Source organism: Pelodiscus sinensis, chromosome 23 (genome assembly GCF_052426305.1).
Source record: "Pelodiscus sinensis isolate ZL-2025 chromosome 23, ASM5242630v1, whole genome shotgun sequence".
Lineage (NCBI taxonomy): Eukaryota > Metazoa > Chordata > Testudines > Trionychidae > Pelodiscus > Pelodiscus sinensis.
In genome coordinates, this window is record NC_143074.1 from 24,923,372 (window position 1) to 24,949,205 (window position 25,834).

The 25,834-nt window shown below is 63.4% G+C and overlaps 1 protein-coding gene across 2 annotated transcripts in view; it reads right to left on the bottom strand.

The window, feature by feature from the left end:
- The window catches only part of NR5A1 (nuclear receptor subfamily 5 group A member 1), a 55,788-nt gene that overhangs the window by 9,192 nt on the left and 20,762 nt on the right, over positions 1 to 25,834 (bottom strand). For both annotated transcript variants that reach the window (XM_075905674.2, XM_089773002.1), the window contains 2 exons: positions 13,235 to 13,354; positions 9,204 to 9,351 (listed from right to left, as the gene is read on the bottom strand). In XM_075905674.2, the coding sequence (XP_075761789.1) occupies positions 9,204 to 9,351; positions 13,235 to 13,354 (268 nt within the window). The remainder of the gene's footprint in view (positions 1 to 9,203; positions 9,352 to 13,234; positions 13,355 to 25,834) is intronic.

Sequence of the window (25,834 nt, forward strand, 5' to 3'; positions counted from 1 at the left end):
AAATGAAGAGGCAGCAGCCTGAGGAAAGAAGAACTTTGCCCACACAAGCAGCCCGGGGAACTTGCTGCCAGGTCCATGGTGAAGGCCCAAGAGAAGAATTCAACGAGTGCCTGGAGGATCGGTCTGCGTCCCTCAATGGCTACTAACGAGCCACGGCGCTAACGCCCAGCTCTGGTGTCCCTAGACAGCAGCCGCTGACACTGGACACCGCGGGATGGATCGCTCGGTTCATCGCCGCTGGCGCTTCCGGCGCTGGCTGCTGTCGGGAGGCAGCTCCCTGGTCTGGACGGACCCTTGGTCAGACCCGGCCTGGGTGTTGCTAGGGAGGACATAGGGCTTGGCGCAAAAGGGGGAGTTCGGCGCACACAGCCAACTGCCGCCCAGTCGTCCCTGCGCGCCGCAGAGACAGGGCAAAGCTGAGGCTCCTCCGTCCGGCACGAAGCTCCCCCCTCCGGCACAAGGCTCCCCCCTCCGGCACAAGGCTCCCCCACTCCAGCACAAGGCTCCCCCCTCCGGCACAAGGCTCCCCCCTCCAGACGAGGCTCCCCCCTCCGGCACAAGGCTCCCCCACTCCGGCACAAGGCTCCCCCCTCCGGACGAGGCTCCCCCCTCCGGCACAAGGCTCCCCCCTCCGGACGAGGCTCCCCCCTCCGGCACAAGGCTCCCCCCTCCGGACGAGGCTCCCCCCTCCGGCACAAGGCTCCCCCACTCCGGCACAAGGCTCCCCCCTCCAGACGAGGCTCCCCCCTCCGGCACAAGGCTCCCCCCTCCGGACGAGGCTCCCCCACTCCAGCACAAGGCTCCCCCCTCCAGACGAGGCTCCCCCCTCCGGCACAAGGCTCCCCCACTCCGGCACAAGGCTCCCCCCTCCGGACGAGGCTCCCCCCTCCGGACGAGGCTCCCCCACTCCAGCACAAGGCTCCCCCACTCCAGCACAAGGCTCCCCCACTCCAGCACAAGGCTCCCCCCTCCAGCACGAGGTTCCCTCCTCCGTCACGAGGCTCCCCCCTCCGGCATGAGGCACCACACTCCGGCGTGTTCGCTCCACCTCGGGGACGGCGCCCGTACGGCCTGCTCTGAGCAGGCAGCAGCGACAGGCTGGAACGCGCAGCCCCGGAGACTGGGCCTCGGCGCCGCCACTGATACGTCAGCCCCAGCAAAGGGCTAGGCCAGGCCGAGGCTGCCCTTCCGGTGGCATCGGTCTGGGCACGCTCCCGCTGAGGAGCCCGACAGCGGCTGGTGTGTTCAAAGGGGGCTGGGTTGGCAAAGCCCCCCTCACCCCTGCTCTAATAAACCCAGCAGCCTTCTCCAGGAAAGGCCTCCTGCCTACCAGGGGCTGCTCCCTTCGGACAAGGCAGGAGGGTGCGGCTCTCGGGTCTGTATAATGGGCACAGCCCAGGAGGAGGGGTTACTCCACCAGACTGACTGCTCCCACTGGGGGGAGGGTCCCCCTCAGAAGCCCTCCCCCCCACACACTGGCTCTTCCGGCCCAGGCCACCAGCCCTTTTATTTCCCAATCCGAGCTCTGTTGGTGCCCCGGCCTGATCACTGTTTCACCTGCAGCTCGTCGCGCTGAGCGTCCCTGTACTGTAAACCGGCTTGTTCAAAAGGAAACAACGGGGAGGCGAGAAACGGGCTCTCGGGTCCTGCTCCCTGGCTTTGGGCGCACGCTGCCTCCTGCCTGGCCCCCACTGCGGAGTCGGGGGGTCCGTGCGTCTGCTCCCAGCAGAGCCCAAGCCAGGCGATACAGAAACCAGCATCCATCGGCCACGTCGGAAGGGGCGTGGCCTGCTGAACAGCCCCGTTAAAAGAGAAACACCCTAGAGCCCATCTTAAAAAAAGAACCCTCCGTTGCAGCGAAGTGCTGGGAGAGTTCGGAGCCCCCCGGCCCAGGCCCAGGCCAGCGCGCTGCGAGCGAGCCCGGACGTCTCCGTTTGCCCCACTCACTGGCCGCTAAAGTTACTTTTCTCCTGCTACGGCTAATGGGGCAAACGTTGGCATCGGTTACAACGAGGCAAGCCCCACTCCCGCCCCCTCCAGCAGGGGCGTTGCACAGGACAAACCTGGGCCCGTTGTCTCGGAATGCAGATGAGCCGTGGCTTTGTGACGCAGCATGGAGCACACTTGGCCACGTCTCTCTCCAAGCCCACGGGAAGAGCCAAGAGACCTTTTAAAGATGCACCGCGAGAGCCTAACTGAGGCGACATCTAGATTGCACGCCTTTTTCGACGGAGGCTTTTTCAACAGTGTCTTTCGAAAAAGCCTCTGTCGAAAAAGGGCATCTAGACTCTCTTTCGAAAAAGCCCTATTTTCATGCAACAGCGCCTTTTTTCAAAAGGTGACTTTCGACAAAAGGCGTTATTCCGCGTAGAATGTGGTTTACCGCTGTCAACCAAACCACCGCGTTCTATCGATTTATTGTCAACAGAACACGGCAGCAGTCTAGACACAGGTATAGTTTTTGCGTAGAAAGGCCACTTTTTTCGAAAAAACCCTGTAGTCTAGACACACCCTGCGTGACCCTCGGCCACTGTGCACCATGGGAACGTGCTGATGTTACGTTCTCAGCTGGAGACGTGTGTATGGCAGCAAGCCCTGAATGCACAGGAGCAGGACCGAGTCCTCCAAGCGAACAGGGTCCATGGAAGCTCTGGCTGGGCTTTCCAAAGGGCAACCACCCCCCACAAAAAAACGCCCCCCCCCCCCAAAAAAAACAACCCACAAGCCAGCACACACAGAAAAGTCACAGCCCCTTTAAATCTCCAGCTACAGGGCAGAGTCCCGTCTATCGGCCAAACCCAGGGGCCGACTCCCCGTCCCGTGGCGCACAGAAGACCACGCTCCTCCTCCGGGGCCAACGCCCCCTCCCGCAGTGCGCACGGCACACCAGCTCGCTTCCGGCTTTAGGGCGCGGGGCCCTTTAGGTGCGGGGCCCGATTCGGGGGAATCGGGCGAATCGGCCTGAAGCCGGCCCTGCCCGCCATCCTAGACCCGCCCTGCGCAAGGCGGCATGAAACCTAACGGTGCGCAACACGCTGCTTCTGCCCGGAGACGGGCCAGTGTCGCCGCACTCCTGGGTCCCCCAAAGGCATGAGAGTAGCTTCCAAGCCGTGATTAGTTGTTAAAAACCCTGGTACATGGGGGGGGGGGGGGGTTCATTTACTCTCTGGCTTTCGAGCAGCAATTCTCAAAGCATGGTCAGCAACCATCTTGCAGGCGGGCCTGCACTGGAGCTCCGCCCCCCCCCGACCCTGCACCTCCATCGCCCGCACGCAACCCCCTCATGCTGAGACCCTGCACCCTCCCCTGCACCCTGCCTCCTCCCAGACTCCCCCAGCCTGCTCCTACACCCTCCCCCCACCCCCAGCCTGCTCCTACACCCTCCCCCCACCCCCAGCCCGCTCCTACACCCTCCCCCCCGCCCCCAGCCTGCTCCTACGCCCTCCCCCCCGCCCCCAGCCTGCTCCCCCACCCCCAGCCCGCTCCTACGCCCTCCCCCCCCGCCCCCAGCCTGCTCCTACGCCCTCCCCCCCGCCCCCAGCCCGCTCCTACGCCCTCCCCCCCACCCCCAGCCTGCTCCTACGCCCTCCCCCCCGCCCCCAGCCTGCTCCTACGCCCTCCCCCCCGCCCCCAGCCTGCTCCTACGCCCTCCCCCCCGCCCCCAGCCTGCTCCCCCACCCCCCGCCCCCAGCCCGCTCCTACGCCCTCCCCCCCCGCCCCCAGCCTGCTCCTACGCCCTCCCCCGCCCCCAGCCTGCTCCTACGCCCTCCCCCCAGCACCCCCTCCCCCCCGCCCCCAGCCTGCTCCTACGCCCTCCCCCCCCCCCAGCCTGCTCCTACGCCCTCCCCCCCCCCAGTGCCCCAGCCTGCTCCTACGCCCTCCCCCCCCCGCCCCCAGCCTGCTCCTACGCCCTCCCCCGCCCCCAGCCTGCTCCTATGCCCTCCCCCCGCCCCTAGCCTGCTCCTACGCCCTCCCCCGCCCCCAGCCTGCTCCTACGCCCTCCCCCCCGCCCCCAGCCTGCTCCTACGCCCTCCCCCGCCCCCAGCCTGCTCCTACGCCCTCCCCCCGCCCCAGCCTGCTCCTACGCCCTCCCCCGCCCCCAGCCTGCTCCTGCGCCCTCCCCCCACCCCCACGCCCCCCCCCCCGTCCCCAGCCTGCTCCTACGCCCTCCCTCCTACGCCCTCCCCCGCCCCCAGCCTGCTCCTACGCCCTCCCCCGCCCCCTGCCCCCAGCCTGCTCCTACGCCCTCCCCCCCCCCCTTGCCCCCCCTCCCCCGCCCCCAGCCTGCTCCTACGCCCTCCCCCCGCCCCCAGCCTGCTCCTACGCCCTCCCCCGCCCCCAGCCTGCTCCTACGCCCTCCCCCGCCCCCAGCCTGCTCCTACGCCCTCCCCTGCCCCCAGCCTGCTCCTACGCCCTCCCCCCCACCCCCAGCCTGCTCCTACGCCCTCCCCTGCCCCCAGCCTGCTCCTACGCCCTCCCCCGCCCCCAGCCTGCTCCTGCACCCCCCCTCCACCCCCAGCCCGCTCCTGCACCCTCCCCTGCCCCCAGCCTGCTCCTACGCCCTCCCCCGCCCCCAGCCTGCTCCTACGCCCTCCCCCCCACCCCTAGCCTGCTCCTGCACCCTCCCCCCACCCCAGGCTGCTCCTGCACCCTCCCTCCCAGACTCCCCCAGCCCGCTCCTGCACCCTTCCCCCCACCCCTAGCCTGCTCCTACACCCTCCCCCCACCCCAGGCTGCTCCTGCACCCATTTTGTCATCATGGGTGGTTGGCTGCATTGAGCAGGGTGGGCTGTGGGCCAAAACGTTTGAGAACTCTGCTGGTGAGGCTTTCAGGCACACACAGGCCATGGTTTAAGCTCTGAGGGCTGGCAGCTGAGCTGCTCCCATCATCCCCCCTCCACGCTCTGCGCGGGAGTTTTGAGAACACACCAGGGACTGTGAGACGTGTGATAAAAACGGGGGGGGGGGCACCCCAGGTGTGACCCGTGTCTCAGGGCAGTAACCTCAGTCGCCCGTGCGCTCCCCGCCGCCGTGTAAACACAACTCACCGCCCCCGGCACGCTCACCCGCAGTGCAACGCAGCTCGTCTTCGGCGGGGGGCCCTGGCCTACCTGGCTCAGCCGCTACGCTGGGACGCCCGAGAGGGGCCCGATTCTCACAGTCCAAAGAGTCCTTTGACGGTGCCTTGGATGGGGCAGATGGCTTCCCCCTCTCTACCAGCGGCGGGGGGGGGGGGGCGTACCCGCCTTGCCGCAGGCTGGGGCCAACGGGCGGTGTTACGCCAAGCTGGGGGAGGTGGGCAAGCGCCGGGGGGCTCCTTTGGCGAGCCTGCCCATCGCTAAGCCAGGAGACATCCCTCGTCATCGGGACAAGTATACGCAGCAGGCAACCCAGCAGCCGGGGGAACCTTGGTCGGACAAAGCCGACCCAACCCCCCAGCAAGCGGTGCCGTAGTGGGGGGCTGTCTGCTCTGTGACCGGGGTCCCCTGCGCTGTGAATGCGATTCCCACTGACTCCCCCACATGCGGATTGGCCCAGACACTAGGCCCAGCCAGAGCAGATAACAGGGCTCTTCCCAGCGGGAGAGACAAACGGAGGGAGGGGGAGACGGACACCTGGCTGGGAGCAGGGCCTGGGAGCGAGGCAGTTTCTGGCTGGGAAACATGAAGGGAACAGACTAAGCTGGGTGCTGAGGGTTTAGGGGGTAACCCAAGGGGTCTGAGGCATCCTGGCCCTGACTCCTGTAGCCACGTCCCGTCTGTGCTGGGCTGTATCCCGGAGAAGCAATAACCCCCCTCTAGTCTACTGGCTGGCGGAGTCTGTTCTGGCTGCTACGGGGGTGCAGGGTCGGGGGGACCCCAATGCGCCGTCACACACGCGCAGCCCCCACCTCTTCAAATGGGACTTGGTTCCCTCGGGCCTTTTTTTTTGCCCCCAAGGACGGGGAGGGCAGAGCCCCGAGGGAAACGGGAGAGGAGGAGACGGCAGGAGTAGGGGGGCAGGCACAGAGGGCCGGGGGAGGAGGGAAAGGGGCTGAGGGGCTAACGCAGACCCACAGGGATGGCCCTGAGCGACACGGGTGCTTGGCATGTCCCCCGGCAGGGCCCGCCAGGCCGGAGTGGGCACACGGGCAGGCGCTCGCCCTGCACACGCCCTGGCTGTCCCCATGCTGCAGCGAGAGGCTGTCTGTCCCCAGAGTGCCCCTCCCCCGGATTTCACTTCCAAAAAGGAGGGGTGCCAGAGAAATGCCCCAGCCCCCCACAGAGCGAACACCAGCGGGACAAGGCCACCCCGGCGGGTGCTCGGCTGCCCCCTCCGCCCAGGCAATGGGCCAGCATCCGAGGCCTGCAGGGTCCCTAGGTGGAGGTACCTGGAGGGATGTGTTGCTATGGTAACCACATCCGGGGGGGGCGGGGGGCAAAGGCTGTGGCCCGGCCCCCAGGAATGTGGCAGCCAAGCAGGCGGGTCATCTCTCCCAGCCCCGCCCCGGCCGCCGACCGCCGGGGCTATTTTGTCTAGGGGAGAAGTAAATACGTGATTCCGCCCGAGCGACTTTCGCCGCAGACTCCGAGGCGGGGGCGCTCTCATGAGAACCCGGCGCTCCCCTGCCCTGCATTCCTCTGACGCAAACCCAGCCAGACAGGGCCGGCCCCGCGCGGGGCTCTGTCAACACGGCTGTTTTGGGAAGGCCCTATCAGCCGGCTTGTTCCACGGCCCGGCGCACCGGGCCCGTTACCAAAACAGGCTCCTTTTGATTCCGGGTGCGGAAGGAGCCTGCCCCAGCCCCTGCAGGCCGGCCACTTGGTTCCTCTCCCCCACCGTCCCCACCGCGAGGAGAAAAGGCCGCTCTGGGAAACGCTCTGAGGGAAATAAAAATATTTGTGCTTGAAAAAATTCTCTGCTGAGCTGCAAGCCAAGGGAGGCGGCGGGGTGCCAGGAGCCGAGCCGGTCCCCTCGCCTGCTCAGCTGTTACGTGTGTGTTCAGCCCCTCCCATGATGGGGAGACGCTACTGTGCGCACATTGGCCCGTGCTCCCCCTTTTCGCCCACGCACCTCTGAAGGGCTGCCCCGGGGGATACCTTTGTACCAGGTGCCACATTCAAAGCAGCTCACTGGAGCTGTGGTATGGCCCTGTGTGGCCCACCCGCCGCTGGGCTGGACACGGACCCAAGCCTGAGAACTAGGGTTGCCAGATGAGTTCAACACAAACAGCGGACACGCTCGACATCACCTCACCATCTACATCACATCTCACTTAGAAAACACCGGGCCCTTCCATTGTCTCATCTCTAGTTTCTCAATTTGTTTCCCGAACAGAAGCTCAAATACTTGACGGTCCGGTTCCAAACCGGACACCTGGCAGCCCTACTGACGACATTTCTGCTGCTGAATATTCTTTGCTGCTGGGAAAAGCCCCACTGAAATCGAGGGAGCAAAGTTACTCGTGTGGCTAAGTGTTTACCAGGGGAGAGCCCCTCCAGGGCGGGAGAGCTGTGAATAACGCTCATCTGCAAAGCCACCCCCATGCTCCCCCTTCGAATCGCTCCCTTCCAACTCCCCTCTGCTGAGTCCTACAATGGCGCTGCAGCTGGGGCATGCTGACTGCTGCCTGTCACAAGGCTGAGACCCAGCCGGCTGTCGCCGGGCGCTGGCCTTGGCCTCTGCGCCATGGCCACCTGCGGCCTTTCACTGCATCCGCCGGTGGCATACTGGTACCGCCGGATACGGCACTTGCGCGCCAGTGGCGACTACAACACGACTGAATAATGAGGAGGGATGCTGGGCAGAGACAGTCCCGATGCTCCCGCTCACACACACACACACACACGCATGCGCACAAACACACACACGCACACGCTTGCACATGCACACACACACGAACATGCATGCATGCACACACACACATGCACACACGCTTACGCACACGCATGCAAATATGCACACACACACACCGGCTTGCATGTGCGCACACGCACGCTCACACACGCACACACGCAAGCTGCCGCAGCTACCGCACTAGCCCCTGGAAAAAGGCAAAGTGGGAACCCACGATGCTGCAAACAGCCCCGGGCCCTCAGGCAAAGGGGCTGAAGCCCCAGAGAGACTCTGGAGGCAAAAGTGAGGCGCTGCCGTGTGGTTTGTCCCCCTGCTCGTTCTTGCCAAAATCACAAGCTGCTCTGCAAAGGTTTGTGCCTCACTCGCGGTTTGTGCCTCAGCAGTTGCCAGCTCGGCGGGTTTGTTTCCGGCCTGTTTGTCTCTGACGCTCCCGTTAGACTCTACATCGTAATCACCACCCTCCCTCCCACGCACTTGCCGAGAAGGGCAGGTGGCCGCGCTCTGGCCGGGGTTGGGCCCCCCATCAGAGAGGCTCTCCATTGGGCGCGGTGGGACCTGCCCCCAGCCAGCGCCCGGCAGCTTCTCAGGCACCCCGCAGGGCTGGGGACAGTCCGAGCGAGGCCTGGCGCCCGCAGTGAGCTGCAGTGGCAGGAGAGAGCAGGCCCAGGGAGCCTTTTGGTCCTAGGCCTCTGGCTCCGGGGAGGAGCGCGCTCGCTTTGCGTGAGCCGGCAGGCTGAGCCAGGGGGCCTGCAGTGGCGTGGGCTGACCGCTCCTGTCCCCCCAGGAGTTGGGCCGGCTTCTCGTCACCCAGGACTTCTAACACGGAGAGCCTGCCTGGCTCCCAGCCCTGGGACGCGCCCTCCCCGCGCTGGGCAGGCCTACGGGGGGGGGCGGTGCACCCCACAGTTCCAGCACGCCCAGCGCCTCTCTGCCCCCCCACAGAGAGCTGGACCTCAGCCCCGCGATTTACAGCCCGGCTCCCTTCTCGCCGCGGCCGGAGGCGGCAGAGGCCTGCGGGGAGGGGTGTTAACAAGGAGGCACCCGTGTGTCTGTCGGGTCTCTGGAGGGGTCCCCCGGAGGGTGACCGGCCTCCCCCCACGCAGGGCAGCGTGCGGTGCAGCCAGCGTACACGGGAAGTCACGAGCTCCGGCGTGTTAATGGCCCCGTCTCCCTGTCCTCGCTCCCCCCAGGAAACGGGGAGAACCATTCGCCCCGGTCTCGCCGGGGCAGGGGACTGTCTTTCACTCCCTCTTCCCAGGGCTGCCGTGGGCAGGCGGAAATAACACTAACCGATCCCAGCGAGCACAGCGGAGGGCCCGCAGCCGCCCGGCGCCCCCGAGGAGACTCGGCCCCTCTGGGGCACTTACCCAGGCTGAAGAGGATCAGGAACTTCAGACACACAAACTCTTGTCTGTCCACCTGGAGCGACTGCAGGTGCAGCACCAGCTCCTGCGCCCTCAGGACCAGGTTGTTCAGGATGGAGCCGGCTTGGGCTGCCACTGTCGCCATGTCCACCTGGAAGCACAGGGAGGAAGCCGGGCTCAGCGGCGGGGCCTGAGGAGAGGGGTGACCCCCCCCCAGCGAGGCAGCGAGCGGGACTGAGACCCCCAGAGTCTCCTAGCCAGGCCCTGCTCAGGTGAAAACCCCCCTGCTTCTCGCCGAGGGATGGCAAATAGCCAGCCCTGCCGGGGGCTGGGGGCGGACTCGAAAAGCCTCCTTTGGGGAGATGCGCCCTGCCGCAGGGGGGCCAGCACCAGGCCGAGGCATGGCCCCGACCCACAGCGGGAGAATACCCCCTACGTCGCTGCCTGAGTGACAGGACAGGCGGCCTCGCGGTGTCCCCCACCACCGCTCGCAACCAGCGGCACGGGATTTAGACGGTTCCGTCTCTCGGGCTGGATTATCCCAGGGAAAGGACAGTGGAGGGAGGGGCACAAGCTACACCCTGGCGGGGTTTCCCCCAAACAATAGCCACAGGGAATGCCCAGGCCGGGGGGCTGGTGCTAGGGATGCTGGGGCAGCTGCTGCACCCCTGGGTTGGAAGAGGTTTCCATCACAGATACAGGGCCACAGTCTGGGTCAGTAGCTCTCCGCACCCCCGCTCCACACCTCAGCCCTGCACCCCGGTGCAGGCGATGGACGTCCCTGATTCCCGGGCGGGCCGGAGCAGCAGCCAGAACTGGCCCGCGGCGAAAATATTAGGGGACAGAGGCAGCAGAACCACGGCACCAGGAGGCAACTCCCCCCTGGGTCGCCAGGATAGACCCCAGGGGCCCTGGAGCCCTACCGCAGGGCTGGGGAAGCTTTTTTGGGTCGGGGCCACGGAGCCACAGAAGTCAGGCAGGGGCCACACACAAGTGCAAAGCAAAACCAAACCCAAGCCGGCACCCCAGAGCCTAGAGGGGCCCAGGCTAGTAGATGTGGGCCCCCACCCCAGAGGACAGGAGTTCTGTGTGTGAGGGGGCTGCCAGGAAGCGAGCTTGGGGTCTGGATGGGAGAGGGGCCTGGCAAGCCGGGGGGCCGGAGGTTCTCCACCTCTCCCCCACAGCCTGTCAAGCCACGCGGCACACGCCCTGTGCCCGGCATGGCGCTCACCTTAGAGAATAAACAGGGCCCACAGGGCGGCAAAGCCGGGGAAATAGCCAGGCTCTGCATTGCCGTTTGGTTTAATTTGTGTTCCAAGAGGCGTCCCTCACTGCACAGCAGACGAGCCGCCCCGGGGAGAGCAGGACAATCAGGCTCCGATTCTGGAGAGACTTGGTTCCCATGTTCCCTACAAAACCTACGCTTCCAACCCAGCCGCTCTGTTCTCAGCCCCGGCTTCTGTACAAACAGACGTGGCTGTTGATTTCTCTTTGGAGAAACATGCTGCTCCAAACCGGAGCATTTTCCCCTGGCTGCCTGCTGGAAGGCAGGACACGCCGACCGCCTGCGCTTTGGGGGTGGCGTGGGTCTATCTCCAGATCGTTATTTCTCCCCTGGTGCAAAAACAATTCCGGAACCCAGCAAAAACAAAGCGCCAGGCATCTGCTTGGGTCAGCCGCGGTTCACGCAGGAGGCGGGCCGGGAGGGCCTTCGCCAGAGGGAAAGAAGTAAGACAAAAGTCACCCATTCCCTCCCCGCCCCCAGGTTGGGCTCCATGTTGCTGGGAATGCCGAGATCGTCCGAAACTACGGCACATGGACTCCCAGCCTGGAGTCGGACGTTCAAACAAGCCCCAACGTTCAAGGCCAAGCAGCCCAGACTGCCCATTGCTAAAGGCTCCCGATGAGAGACTCTGGAGCCATTTCTTTGCCAGTCTGACCCCGTGCACCGATTCACACCACGCTGGGAGGGGTGGACTGATGGGCCGGGGGGTTAGACTGTTGGGGGGGGGTAATTTTGAGGGGGGTAGAATCGATGGCTCCATCGCTTTACATGGTGCCCCTCAACTGGCTCAAGTTCACCCCAAACTGAGCCCCCGCAGCTGCTTCTAAACTCGGTACGTTTCCGGGCTCCGGGGTGTAGCAGCAATCTCTGGAGGAGTGAATATGGATCCCTGGGGCCTGACCCCAGCCCTGTCCCCGGCATTGGGGCCAGGAAGTTTCAAAAGAAGCCACCAGCTGCAAAGAAAGTGACCCCACCAGTTCGTGACGACTGGCCTGGGCCCGCGGGGCGTCCAGAGACGTTCTCCCTGCCCCGGCCAGGTCGCAGCTGTGTCTGATGCCACTAGAGGCCTCAGGGGCAGGCTCCAGGGAACCATCGCCTAGCTAGTGGGATGGCTGGGAGGGGAACAGTAATGTCTGTTGAGGAAGAGATGGAGAGAGAGAAGGGCCCGGCACTGGGCGAGGCGGATGTTTGGCTTCCTTACGGGGAAGCCGCCAACGAACAACTCTCCTCCTGCATGGGCAGAGTGGGTTTGGGTTTTACACACCAGCTCAGGCAGGCTGGCCTTGTAGGGGAGGGCATCAGGAAACCTGGGGTCAGCTCCCAGCCTCGCCCTGACTGTCCCGGGGCAAGTCCCTGGGCCTGGCTGTGGCCAGATCCCCTGTGTGAAAGGAGGATGAAAGACCATGTCTGTCCTCGGCCAGATCTTTGGGGCAGGGCCTGACTCGTGCCCTGTGTTTGTTCATTCCCTGGATCGGGGCCGGTGCCTGGACCACAATGCACCTCAGAACAATGCAGGGCTCTGGTCCTGTCCATATTGATGTCTCTGGTCCCAGAGAGATGCGCCTGGAACCACGACTCGGGCAAAGGAACGTGGAACAGCGACAGACTGGCCAGCGGGCATGTGGTGCCTTTCATGCGTGTTGCTTTTGGACGGGGAATCCCACGAGGAGGCCGTGGAGTTTCGGATTTCAAGGGGGTGAAAACAATGGCAAAGAACAGTGGCTTTGCCTCGGGCCCCTCTGGGACTCAATGGTGAGAGGGAAGTTTCCCCTGGCAGAAATCACGGCATCTTTGCAAATCCCGACATGAACAGGCCTGAGTGAGGCAGCAGCACGGGTGCAAAGCGGACTCAGCCCCACATCACCCAGCTCTGGGTAGTTTCCCGCGGCCTAGGAGGGCACGTCTACGCTGAGAAACTATTTCAAACGAACTTGATTCAAAATCTTCAGAGAGGGAGCGAGTTCGTCGGTAACTGGAAAAACGTAAAAAACAACGACCAGTCCGGCAGCACCTCGGAGACTCACAAAACATGCCGATGGACCATGAGCTTTCGTGGGCAGAAGTGGGATGTGCCCACGACAGCGCGTGATCCCATCGGCATGTTTTGTGAGTCTCTGAGGTGCTGCTGGACTGGTCGTTGTTTTTAAAGTTTTTACATTCAAAACGATCACTCCCGAAATAACAAAATCAAAACAGCAGGTCCCCGCTATGGGGGAGCCTCGAAATAAGCCCGAGGCCGGCTGTGTTAATGTGGACGCGCTCCCTCGACTGACTTCGAATGACTCTGGGGCGTCCACGCAACCGCGCTTTCGAAATAAGCGTCATTCCCCGAGGAAAGCAGGAGGACAGATTCTGACATCACCAGCCTCTTCTTTCAAAACAACAGGCGTGGTGGTGCGGACGCTCCGCTTGTTATTTCGAAATAAGGGGGGTGTAGGAAGGGTGTAGCCACCCAGAAGAAAAGGGAAGGGGTCTGAGGACCCGACTGAGCAATCAATATGCTGGCAGCAATCAAAAATGGGTCAGAGGCAGTGGTAGCAGCACACCTCCCAGCTGCTACCCCCAGTCTCCTCTGCCTCGTATGTTTCCCTCTTCACGTCCCCCCATCCCTCTGCAGCACTAGTGCAGCCGGCTCCCTATTCGCTAGGCTGCCCCAACCCCCCGTGCATGCAGCCCCCAGCCTGGCAGTGCCCAGACAAGCCCTGCTGGCCCCCGGGCCGGCTGTTCCCGCCGGAGGAGAGGGCATTACCTCCTGGCCCGTCACAAGCAGCATGCTGTGCTCCTTCCCGTGCTGCACCTGCCGGTAGATGTGGTCAAACACCAGCAGCTCGCTCCAGCAGTTCTGCAGCAGCTTCATCTGGTCGCCCACCTGAAACACAGGTGCAAACAGCCATTAAAGCCCCCGGTCGGCTCGCAAGCCGGTGACCTGGCCGCGTACGGCACAGAGGAGGGTCGGCGGCTGCAGCTTTGGATGCTCTGGAAACGAGGGAGCTGCCCCACCCTGTCCAGTGCCACCGAGAAGAAGCTGGCAGACCCCCCTGCTTTCTGCTACAGCCCCTGGGCTCATCTCTCCAGCCCCGCCTGGCCACGCGGGCTCCGGCCACTCATGCACCGTGGCAGTCGTGTGATCTCACGTGCTCCTGGAAGCTGAATTCCCACTGGCAGCTGCAAACGCCCCAGTACGAATCCAGGCCTGGTTCGGGGGGGTGCCCCACGGCTCACCGGGCTCCCACAATGATGCCAAAGGAGCCCCCCATTCGGCCCCAGAGACGCGCTCCCCGTACGGCTTCCCTCCCTGCCAGTGAGCACAGCAATCGGTCAATTTCCCTTCACTACTGCACTGATTGGACTGGTGCACAATGGACACTATTAACAGAGACCCCCCCTTCCCCTCCCCGGCATTGCATGAAACAGCGTCGCTGGAGCCAAAGGGCCTGCGCACACGCACATCCAGAGCCTCAAATGCACACCCGTGTCTGCTGACTCCCCCCAGTCACACACAGCGAGTGCCAGACGGCTTTGGGTTGAGTGAGGGGGCACACCCTGCAGCCAGTACTGGCCAGCTGGGTCTGTATGTGCGTTGGGGGCGGGGCCGGAGCCCCAAGATGGAAAACAACCCGCTGGACCAGAAAACGGTTTCCAGTTCCCAGCCGGGAGAAGGGCCTGCAAGCAAGGCGAGCGGAGAAGCGCACTGCCGCTATCTGAGCGCGTGAGTATCAGCCCGACTGGCAGGCCGGTCCGGCAGGCAGGGGGCTAGGCTGGGATTCGGACCATTTCAAACTGGGTGATGCTGGTCCCGTTGGCTGAGTTATTTCTTCCCCAAAGGATCCAGGAGTTCGGGGCTGCCCTGGAGGGCAGGCAGCAAGGAGTACAAGGCAGAGGCGCCTCGCTCCATTCTGCCCAGGTGAGTGGCACCCCGGCGGGCTGGCAGGTCAGACTTTGGCTGGGAATAGTTGCCGGCGAGCAATTATTTCCTCTCGCCAGCGTGACCAGCGTCCCCACGCTCTGCCGGGTCAGCGCAGGGCGGGGGCGAGACGTGCCCTTTCTTTTCTGCGCGCGCCCGTGGAGGGAAACCGCCCTTAGCCAGCGTGGTCCCCGTGGCCTTCCTGAGCAGTGCGGCCATGGGACGCAGTCGGGGCCAATGAATGGAAAAACCCGCCTGTTGGTCCCCACCTGGAGCCTGCCGGTGCGGATGGAGAGGCAGAAACACCCCCCCACTCTGGAGTTGGTTGAGAGCAAAGCCCCTGTGCCATTTCGGTGCGCGTGGGCTGTCCCAGCATGCCCCATAGACGTGTCTGTTAGCACTACACGGGCACGCACCGAACAGACTGGACCAGGCCTGGGGTCATTCTCCTGGGGAAAGCCGTCCCTTTGCAGAGGAGGCCTGTGTGGCCCCTAAATCCCACGAGAACCCCTTGGATTCCATCCCACACAGCCAATTTAGAATCCCCCACTGCCCTCGGCTCGCCCAGGCCGGGAACGAATGGGACTTCCCCAGCCCGGCTGAAAAGGTCGTTTCCAGCAGCACCTAGTGAACGTTTCCCAGCCCCGCCGCCTGACCCCGCCCGGGGACGGGTCCAAGATGCAGACACGTTTGTGGAAGCTGCAACTCGCTTGGGGACAGGCACTTAGCGAGAGGGAGGCTACATCTGTGAACAGCAAACAGTGCTGTGCGGCTCCAGCCAAGCCCCTGCGCTCTCCTGCCAGCCCCGGTAGTGTCACTGGACAAGTGGATGGTGACAAGTCACTGAAGCGCTGCGTGCCTCAGTTTCCCCATCCATATACTACTTAATATGCAATAATCCTGCACTTCCTTCTCTCCCTCAAAAGAGGGCCGCTAGCCTAAATGACCATTTATCGCAATGCTGATCAGCCCCCCAAGCTAGGCAGGCTCAGTAAGAGGGCGCTGCGACAGAGGTGTCTCCTCTAAATGTGTCTGCTCCTTGCGGGCCTCTTCGCAGGGCTGGCTCCCAGCACCTCGCGCAGCGTCAGGGCTCAGCCAACACCCAGCGTGCAATCCTGGGCGCGCCTCAGACCAGGTACCGCGGGTACTGAAGTCCTGGTAGGTAGCAGAGACCCACCCCACACAGGAGGGGGACGAGCCAGGCCCTGGACAAAGCCCGCGCCAGGCTCTGCTCCCCTCACTCCACCCGCCTGGTCAACGTGTTTCATTCGCACTCTTATCAGCCCGGCTTTCCCTCCGCAGGGCCAGAACGTCGCACCCGGGCCCAAAGCTTTCACAAAGTGACTCTTGGCCGCAGCCCCCGGCCGCCGGGAGCCAGAGAATGCAGCGTGTTGCTTCACACAAAGGCTTTGTGTCTCCCGGGCTGGCGCTTCGGCTACTTTTGCACAGAAAGAATACAGTGTCCACCCTTCCCTCGCCAGGACCGTGGGGCGGAGACGGGCCGCTTCGGGCGGGGGGCCCCTGAACGGAGGCCAGGCCCGGGGGGGCGCGGAGCTCAGAGAGGAAATGCCACCCTCGCCGTCAGGCCACATGGCTTTCCAGCCCCAGGACTTGCAACCCTCACGAGCCGCTTCTCCTGGCTCCCGTCACGCCCCCCCACCACTGCCCACTGCGGCTCGCAGGCCAGGGAGCACGGACGCTGGCTCCTCTGGGACCGGTGTGCCCTGTACACGGCCTAGGGAGCCGCAAGGAGGCTGTCTCGGGGCTCCTCACTCCTTCAGCAGAGCAGAGCGAACGCCGAGGGGCCGATGCGTCGCCAGCGTCAGTGGGTGTAACGGAGCATCTGGTCCCAAAGCTGCAGCGTCCCCGTCCCCCCCTTGCAGCTGGATTTTGTGATTTAGGCCCCTTGCTAATTGGGAGCCGGTTCCATCTCCCTGCTCTCTCAACGGGCCCCGCACCCTGCGTCCGGCTTGCAGAACCGACCCACCCAGAACAGCACCGGACCATCCGAGGCCACGTACCGAGAGCAGAGTCCCGTTCGCAGGTTCGACCTGTAGGTCCTTCCCTGCGTGTCGGGCACTAGACTGGCATGTAGCCAGCCCGCCACACGCGACGGAGCAGGATCCTTCTAGTGGCTCAGAGGCACTGCCGGGACTCGCCCCCTCCCCTTTTCCGTGGTGAATGGAAACAGCTGTGGCCAACATTCCACGTTTGGTTCAAAATATTGCAAAAATGAATCCACGTATTGTCAGGAGTTTAAAAATAAATAACTCGCTGGACCAGTTATGAGTTTGCATTTAACCGCCCCCCCGCGCCCCGGATGTGAAGTTCAAACATTGCTGGGCAGGCAGAGAAAATAAACCACAGTCTGAATAAAAAGCAAATTTCATGGAGGGGGGGGTTAATTCTTGGTACGTCTACATTGCACGGCTATTTCGGGAGACCGGAAGCAGGAGCAGGGGGAGGGGGCTCTGGGTGGGGGGGAGGGTACAGGAGCAGGGGGAGGGGGCTCTGGGTGAGGAGGGAGGGTGCAGGAGCAGGGGGAGGGGGCTCTGGGTGGGGGGGAGGGTACAGGAGCAGGGGGAGGGGGCTCTGGGTGGGGGGGAGGGTGCAGGAGCAGGGGGAGGGGGCTCTGGGTGGGAGGGGAGGGTGCAGGAGCAGGGGGAGGGGGCTCTGGGTGAGAGGGAGGGTGCAGGAGCGGGGGGAGGGGGCTCTGGGTTGGGGGGAGGGTGCAGGAGCGGGGGGAGGGGGCTCTGGGTGAGGGAGAGGGTGCAGGAGCAGGGGGAGGGGGCTCTGGGTGGGGGGGAGGGTGCAGGGAGGGGGGGGGGGGGAGGGTGCAGGAGGGGGGGAGGGGGCTCTGGGTGGGGAGAGGGTGCAGGAGCGGGGGGAGGGGGCTCTGGGTGGGGGGGAGGGGGCAGGAGTGGCCTGGGATATGGGGTCTTGGTGGAAAGGAGAAGTATGAGGGGGATGGAGTGCGGAGACTTGGCACGAGGGGGGTGGGGCAGTTAAGTGCCTCCCACTGCTCCCATTGGCTGTGATTCTGGCCAATGGGAGCGGCAGGGAAAGCCTCCAGGTGAGTGCAGCCATTGCCCCACTGGGGAGGGAGGGAGGGAGCCGCAGCACCCCTGCCAGCTGGATCCGGCCCGCGAGGCTCCCTGCCCCCGCAGTAAGAAGCTAGAACCGGCGCCCCAACCTCGCTGGGGCTCGGGCCCACGGTCCACCCGTCTGCCTTCCTTGACGCCAGGGCTCGTGGGTGGTGGGAAAGCTCGAAAACGTGCCCTGAGTTCAGCCAAGCGCCGCGACGACCAGATACCAAATGAGAAGCTCCCCGCGTGTGTTGTTACCCGTGATTTCAAGTCGCCATTCTCTGTGGGGAGGGGAAGGCTGGTTCGGGAGCTTGGGGAGCAATACAGCCCATGCAAGCTGGCAGTGTCTCCCGTGGCTAGGAGCGCAGCCAGAGGCCAGGAGCCCACAAAGCGCCCCCCTGTGCCCACACTGGGATCTCCCTCCCCCACAGGGATATCTGAAAGTGACCCTCCCTCTGGCTGCAGAAGCGTGTTAGCGGGCGGCTCCCTGGCCAGCGTGGGTCCCTTTGCGCCCGCGTGTGCAGGTAAGTGGCCTCCCCTCCCCCCCACCCCATTGGGTGATTAAATAACGTTTTCAAACTACCATGCTGGCCAAATTGGGGAGGGGCTCAGAGGTGGCCCACAGGCCAGGAGCTTGTGTCCCCTGGTGAAAAGGCTCCTTCCTTTGGCTTTCCCCCTTTGCGCTGCATCACGCCCATTGTCTTTGGACCGCCAGCCCCGGGAGCCTCAGTTGTTGAGGCATGGCTTGGGCACGTCTCCTTGCAGAACCCCCCCAGACTCCTCTCCCTGCAAGCTGTGCCACTGGCCGTGGTGGGATTCCCCCCCCCCCACACACACACCCACAGAATCGGCCCCTGGTTCCGCGCCGCATCCGCGCACTCGCCTCTACAAGCTTCGCCCGGCGTTTGCCTACTGAACGGCGACGCTTTTCAATCAAGGCCCTCGCCCCCTGGGAGCAGCTTCGACCCTGCTCCCAAGCCCCAGGGACGGACATTCCAAGCCCCGCGCTCACCCCCACCTGCCGCCTCCACGCAATGCCGATATGATTAAATACGGTTTTCTTTTGGCCTGAGCGGCACGCTCCACACAAACCCATTTCCCCGTGAGAAATGGTCTTTGGAACAGCGAGGGCTGGGAGACAGGGCAGGAGCTATTTCATCGCATAGCACATAACAAACGACCAGAGACTTGGTGCTGCTATTAAGAGGCACAAATTACGTAAAGGTCTAGTCAACGCGGTCACCTAATGCAGTAGCTTGCCATTGCTTAAGGGCTGGGTTCAATGCTTGTAAAGCTTATAACGTGAACAATACCAGCCCCCCTCTGCAGATCTTCGAGCTTCCTGAGAACACCGTGAAATTGAAAAGCTTTGAAAAGTCCTCGGCTCTGCGAGGTGTCGGAAGGGACTTTAACAAACACGTCCAACAATTAATTGTTTGCCTTTACACCCAGATACAAATCTCCAAGAACTGCCCATGCGGTGCCTAAAGGTACATCTACAAAGCAACATTATTTCGAAATAACGGAGTCTGTGTCTACACAGCAGGGAGTTATTTCCAAATACTGTCAGGCTGGAGGACTCCTCACTCCGATTCCTGTGGCCATCATTGTAGGAGGAGAAAGGGAAGTCGGAGGAAGAGTGCTCTTTTTCAAAGTAAGTGCTGTGTAGACGCTCCCAGTTTTGAAATAAGCTTCGCAATTGATGTATCCATAGCTAATTTCGAGTTAAAATCCTCTTCAAAATGTTAACTAGTTAAGCTGTATGATTAGTCGACTCATCAGCTCGCCAGCCTGGCCGGGCGCTGGTTAACTCTGGTAAGCATGCCAAGTGTGGGGGGGCGGAGCCAGATGTGGTCACAAAGCTAGAGAGGGGAGGAGCTGGGTGTGGTGTCACAGAGTGGGCGGGGCCAGGTGTGGCTGCTCAGCTAAAGGGGCGGAACCTAGCACTGTCACACAGCTAGACAAGGGCAGAGCCAAGTGCAGTCACACAGAGGGGGTGGGGCCAGGAGTGGTCACACGGCTACAGAGGGGAGGAGCCAGGTGCAGTTACAACAGGTAGAGAAGGGCGGAGCCAGATGCAGTCACACAGGGGGCGGGGCCAGGTGTGATTGCACAGCTAGAGGGGCGGAACCAAGCGCTGTCACACAGCTAGACAGGGGCGGAGCCAGGTACACAGGTAGAGGGGGCGGAGCCAGGTGTGATGGAAGCCGGCAGCAGGAGGTGAAGGTGCCTCCTATTCTCGTCTGACGGAACTAAGCCCGTAACCTCCTGGCAAATGTCAGCAGCACAAAGCCCAGCCTCAGGACTCGCCTCCTTGGCGGCAGCCTCAGCAGAGGGGCCCAGGAAAGACCCGTCCCTAGAAAACGACCTGCCCCCTGCCCCTCACCTGGGCGCGTGCCCTGCCCACACCAAACCCGCTCTGCCTGCAGGGCTGTCAGCTCTGGGTCCATATGCTGGTGTGAAAGCGCCAATTCCCCTTGTGAACGTGCCCGGGGCCTTCTCCCCAGACAGGCCAGCTTGGCCCTGGGCCACTAGCAGGAAAGTTCAGCGTGCCTGTGGTACACAAAGCTGCCGGCCAGTGTCTCCGAGGGGCCGGCCCCCAGCCCATTGCAGTAGCAGCCACCCCCCGCACGCACAGACCGGGGCAGGGCAGGCAAAGCGCCAACGGAGGAGTCACACGTACAGCCAGGCGCTAGCTGGCCGTCTCTGCCCAGGGCGTGGCAGCGGGGCCCTGCCCCAGCACCAGCGAAAGACTAAAACTGCTTTGGCGGGTTCCAATTCACTGGTGCGGGGGAAGCATTTGAAGAGCTGTTGAGGGTGCTGCTATAGAAAGGCAAAGAGTATTAGAAGAGCTGGTCAAAACATGGGGCTTTTCAGGGGGAGGTGAGTTTGGCAAATTGCATACAAAACTTAGTTGTTATTTGCCCTTTCTCTCTGCCTTTCCCCCTCCTTTCCAGTAGCAAAAGAGCAGAAAGGAAGAAAGGGAGAAAAAAACATGAAAAAACCCTGGAAAAACATGCTCGAATGTCATTTTTTTCCCATGAGCTTTCGTGGCCACAGCCCACTGCTCCAGTCATCTGAAGAAGGGAGCTGTGCCCACGAAAGCTCATGATCCCATCGACCTGTCTTGTTAGTCTTTAAAGTTCTACCCAGCTGCTCGTTGTTTTTTAAGTTTTTCCTGTTACAGACGAACTCGGCTGCCCCCTGGTTTAGAAGTCTCCATGGGGGAGCCGTGTGGGTCTGTAACTTTCCAAACAACAAGTGGTCCAGGTCATCAAAACACCGGACCCACAAAATGACAATGGTCTTTACACAGCTTCCTTTGGGGACAAGGCTAGTTTTGACCAAAACGGGTTTGAAATCAGCCATCTCCGGCAGGGCTTGTTCCTGGGGCGGCTGGTGGCGCTTGTGGGTCAAACCAGGGTTCATGCTCAGACGTGGGGACATTAACACTGGCCGTGAATCTCAACGTTAGCTCCCTCGGGAGCCTACCGGAAAGGTCCCTGTTCCTACGAGGCTCACGCTGGGCGGGCCGGCCGGGATGGTTCGCGGCTTTGGCCACTCAGCCCGACGCTCTTGCGATGGCCGCAGGGAAGGTGCAGCCTGAGGTAACAACGAGAAGGAGCAATTATTGGGTGCGAGTGGGAAGTGTCACCTTGCCAATTGAGAAGTGCGAACGCAGGTTCCCGGGCGGCCGAGAACTGACAATCCCAGCTCTGCACTGGGGAAGCGTTAATGGCCTCCCGCCCCCACGGGTCAGAGACCACGAGCGACAGGCCCCCGGCACCGAGCCGCTCGTGTCCCCATGCGAGCAGCCAACGGGCCTTTTGGATCACCTGCCAGAACGGGCCCCGGAGCAGAACCGCGACGTGCCAAGGCAAAGTGAACAGGGCCAGCTGGGCCCAGCACAGCCGGCTCCCATTCGGGGCTAACCCACACCACGGCCACAGGCCTGACCCGCTCCCGTTCGGGGCCAGCCCCACGCCAGGGCCACAGGCCTGACCCGCTCCCGTTCGGGGCCAGCCCCACGCCAGGGCCACAGGCCTGACCCTTTCCCGTTCGGGGCCAGCCCCACGCCAGGGCCACAGGCCTGACCCGCTCCCGTTCGGGGCCAGCCCCACGCCAGGGCCACAGGCCCAGCCCCCTCCCATTTGGGGCCAGCCCCACGCCAGGGCCACAGGCCCAGCCCCCTCCCATTTGGGGCCAGCCCCATGCCAGGGCCACAGGCCTGACCCGCTCCCGTTCGGGGCCAGCCCCACGCGAGGGCCACAGGCCCAGCCCCCTCCCATTCGGGGCCAGCCCCATGCCAGGGCCACAGGCCCAGCCCCCTCCCGTTTGGGGCCAGCCCCACGCCAGGGCCACAGGCCTGACCCACTCCCATTCGGGGCCGGCCCCATGCCAGGGCCACAGGCCTGACCCGCTCCCGTTCGGGGCCAGCCCCACGCCAGGGCCACAGGCCTGACCCGCTCCCGTTCGGGGCCAGCCCCACGCCAGGGCCACAGGCCTGACCCGCTCCCGTTCGGGGCCAGCCTCCCACCAGGGCCATGTGCAACAGCTGCCTGCTGACAAGCCTGTGAGCCCTGCCACACAGGGACCAAGCCCTCAAAGGGGCACAAACCACACTCAGTCCCCACAGCTCCCAAGGCCCCATCCCCCCACCCCTCACAGTGGGGGCTCTCCCCGAGGGAGAAGGGCACCCCACCGCCCTGCCTTTTGCGACTGGGATGTTTAACCCGGCGCCGCAGGCAGAGCCCCTGGGAAAGGAGACGTGTCTGTCCCTTTGCTATTTCCAGTTGCTCCCACCCGGAGACGGGTGGCGGGGCAGGGCCCGGCTGGCGACCAGAGCGCGGCCGTGGCGGGGAGCTCCTGTGGGTTCGGCGCTCGCCCTGGCCAGAGCACCCTCGGGCCGAGGGAGATGAGCCCGAAACGCTTTGGCCGACAGTCAGGAGCCGGGGTCGAGCTGACCCGTGTGCGTTAAAGCCCAGGCAGCAAGCAGCTGCAAATAGCCCGTGAGAAAGAAGGAGGAAACCCGTGGAAAGGAAGCCAGGCTGAGCACGGCCCCAGCCCCTGGGGAGGAGACGTCTGTGGGGTTCTCAGTTACTCCCCGATGACTGAGACCCGGGACCCCCCCAATAACGGCCCCTTTCCCCCGGCTGCAAAGGGCGATGCCACAGGCCCCCTCCGGAGAAGAGCGGGGGGGCTCAGAATCCCCCCCACCATGGAGCCTGGCTCCCTCCGTGCCCCCAGGGAGCTGCGCTTGGGGTGAAAGGCACCAGCGACGCCCGTCTGGCTGCGTCAAAGGACAGAGCCCCCCCCCGCCCCAGGAGCGCGCCGGAAGCCAGAGGAGCTGCCTGGCGTGGGTGTGGGATCCGGCCCAAGAAACATCCCTTCTCCTCGGGGCGCCCGCGACCCGGCTCCTCCCGCGTGCGCCGCTCGCCAGCCGTCGACCTGTCCCCCCATTCAGACCCAGGGCAGTGCCCCCAGGAGCACGCCAGAACCCGGCCTGCCCGCGCAAGCCGTTCCCCACCCCAGGCTGGCCTAGACAGAGCCCCCAGAAAGCCCAACGTCACTAGGGGCCCCCAGCATCTCCGTGCCCTCCACAAAAGGCCAGCTCAGCTCCCAGCCCAAAGCGAGGGGGCCGGAGAGGGGCGCAGAGCCCTGGGCCCGTCTGGAACTGGCCCTAATGTTGTAGGAACCCGCCACTAGTGGAAAAGCAGCCCCCAGAGATGGTCGCCCGTCTTAGCTCCTCCGCCGGGGCGTGGCCGCATGGCTCCTCCCTGCCCTCCTCTGCTCCTCTTCCCGGTCCCCAAGCCCATGGGCCCCGCAGGCCGGAGCCGAGCACACTGCTGTGATCCCAGTCAAACGGAAACCTGCCTCAGGCAGCCGCAGCTCCCTGCTCTCGGGGTGTCTGCCCCCCGGTTTCAGGCCAGGCGTGGGGGCTCTGCAGCCCCAGTGCCGTTCGTTTAACCTTCCAGGCCTCTCGCCTCGAGCTAAAGGTCACTTTGCTCGTCTGCCCAGACGTGCATTATCCATACAGAGAGAGAGAGAAAATTACAGCTGGAAGGACGGACTAGCCCGAGCCTCACGACCTGGCAAAATATATATCACCTCCCGGCCCATATTTTTCTTCTGCCGCGCCGACGTTGCAAATCTTCCCCTGAATCTTGACACATCTCATCTCGGCTCAGTTAGAGTTTGTATTTATGGGTGTCGGCGCTGACCTCTTCCCCCCCGGCTCCCTCGCCGACCCTCGAGAAACCAGCCGGCCCCCAAATCTCCCTTTGCCGAGCGGCATTATTAGTCGTGCAGCCGAAGGCCAGGGCAGGCCGTAATTCCCCGTCTGATGACACAAGATGAACACGGGCGCATCGCTCTCCCCAGCAGATTGGCAGGCGGGTCCTCGTTTGTCAGGGGCAGACTGACAGAATTACTAGCCCTTAAATGAAACGATATATCTGGGACGTTCCATCGCTCTTCATTCTGACTGCCCCACGCCGCCGGGTGGACGTGGCGTGGGAACTGATGGCCAGAGGCCAGTAGCCCAGCCTCCCCCCCGGCCTTCACAACTACAGCCCCGGGGGGTGTTTCCAACAGCCGCCCACGGCCACACCGTGCGGAGCCAGGCCCTGCCGCGGCGGCTACAGGGAGTTGTGCGTCGACATCACGCTCTCTCCCCAGCCCACCCCCTAGATCGGGAGGGGGGAGGCTGCGAAGATAAAGGCGGAGTGGGGTCCAATCTAGGGGTGGGCTGGGGAGAGAGAGTTTTGTCGACACACGACTCCTGCCCCGGGGGAATAGAAACCTGCCCCCCGTCTCCTCGGCAGCCTTTATGTGCAGTGCAGCACACCAGGGCTGGGCTCAGAAACGGCCCCACCTGCTTCTCCGCCCCCTTGCAGCTTCCACGGGGAGCAACATTCCTCCCTTCCTACTTACCACGCCGCATAGGCCGCCTGTTCACTGCTCCGCGGCGGCCAGATCCCCACCCCCGCCACCTCTCTCGATTGCTCCCCCCGCCCAGGAGAACGGCCCATTCCACCCAGGCGGGAACGGTCTCTCCTGAGCCGCACACACCCAGCGCCGCCATGAAACCATCCCACAGCGCAGCAGGTGAAGACGTCTCTGGCCCACAGACGCCAGCACCTCCAGCCTGGTGAAAGCGTCACTCCAGCGCACGAGAAGGCTAACGGCTCCTTGGGAGGAGCAGATCGACGGACGTGATTATTCCCCTTTATTCGGCAATGGTGAGGCCACATCTGGAGTATTGTGTCCAGTTCTGGGCCCCCCACTACAGGAAGGATGTGGACGCATTGGAGAGGGTCCAGCGGAGGGCAACCAAAATGATGCGGGGGCTGGTGCACAGGGACGTATGAGGAGAGGCTGAGGGATTTGGGCTTGTTCAGTCTGCAGACGAGCAAGGGGATTGGACAGCAGCCTTCAACGACCTGCAGGGGGTTCCAGAGAGAATCGAGGCCTGTGCTGGAATCGCTGCCCGCCCCACCCACCCCCATCTCCGGGCACTAGGGTTTGGGTGTGAGGACACCCGGAGAGCTGTGGATCCTGCTTTCCAGGTGTGACGTAGTGGGGGTACCTGGCTGGTTTCTATGCTGCTGGCTCTGGGGTAACCCCCACTGGCTGCCGTGGGTACCAGGACCCAGCCAAACAGGATGAGTCACTATGCAAACCAGTGGCCAGACACCCCCCATGGAGAGGAACAAAGGAAGGTGGAATGCTGCCTTGGCTGGGGGGCAGGGCTGGAAGTTAGTGAGTTGGTTGCTGGCTGTCGGAGGGCATGGAGGAGAGCCTAGGGGAAGGGGCTGGAGTTTAGGGGCCCAGTCTCCTCCATCTCAAGGGGGCCTGAGGCATCCTAGCCCAGTTCCTGTAACCAGATTACATCTGTGCTGCGCTGTGCTGGAGGAGCAATAAACCACCCTCAATTCCACTGGCTGGTGCAGTCTGTTTGTGCCATTTCGGGGTGCAGGAGACGGGGAACCCCCAGCGCGCCGTCACACCAGGGCCTGCCTTCCCCAAGTGCAGGGCTACAGTGAAGCTAAAGGAATTCTTTGCTTCAGTCTCCATGGCTGAGGATATTGGGGAGATCCCCAAACCTGAGCCAGTCTTTGTAGGTGACAAATCTGAGGAACTGTCCCAGACTGAGGTGTCATTAGAGGAGGTGTTGGAACAAATTGATCAGCTTAACAGTAACAAGTCCCCCAGACCAGCTGGCATTCACCCAAGCGTTCTGAAAGAACTCAGATGGGAAACTGTGGTTTGTAACCGATCCTTTCAATCAGCTTCCATACCTCATGACTGGAAGACAGCCAATGTGACGCCGATATTTAAAAAGGGCTCTAGAGGTGAT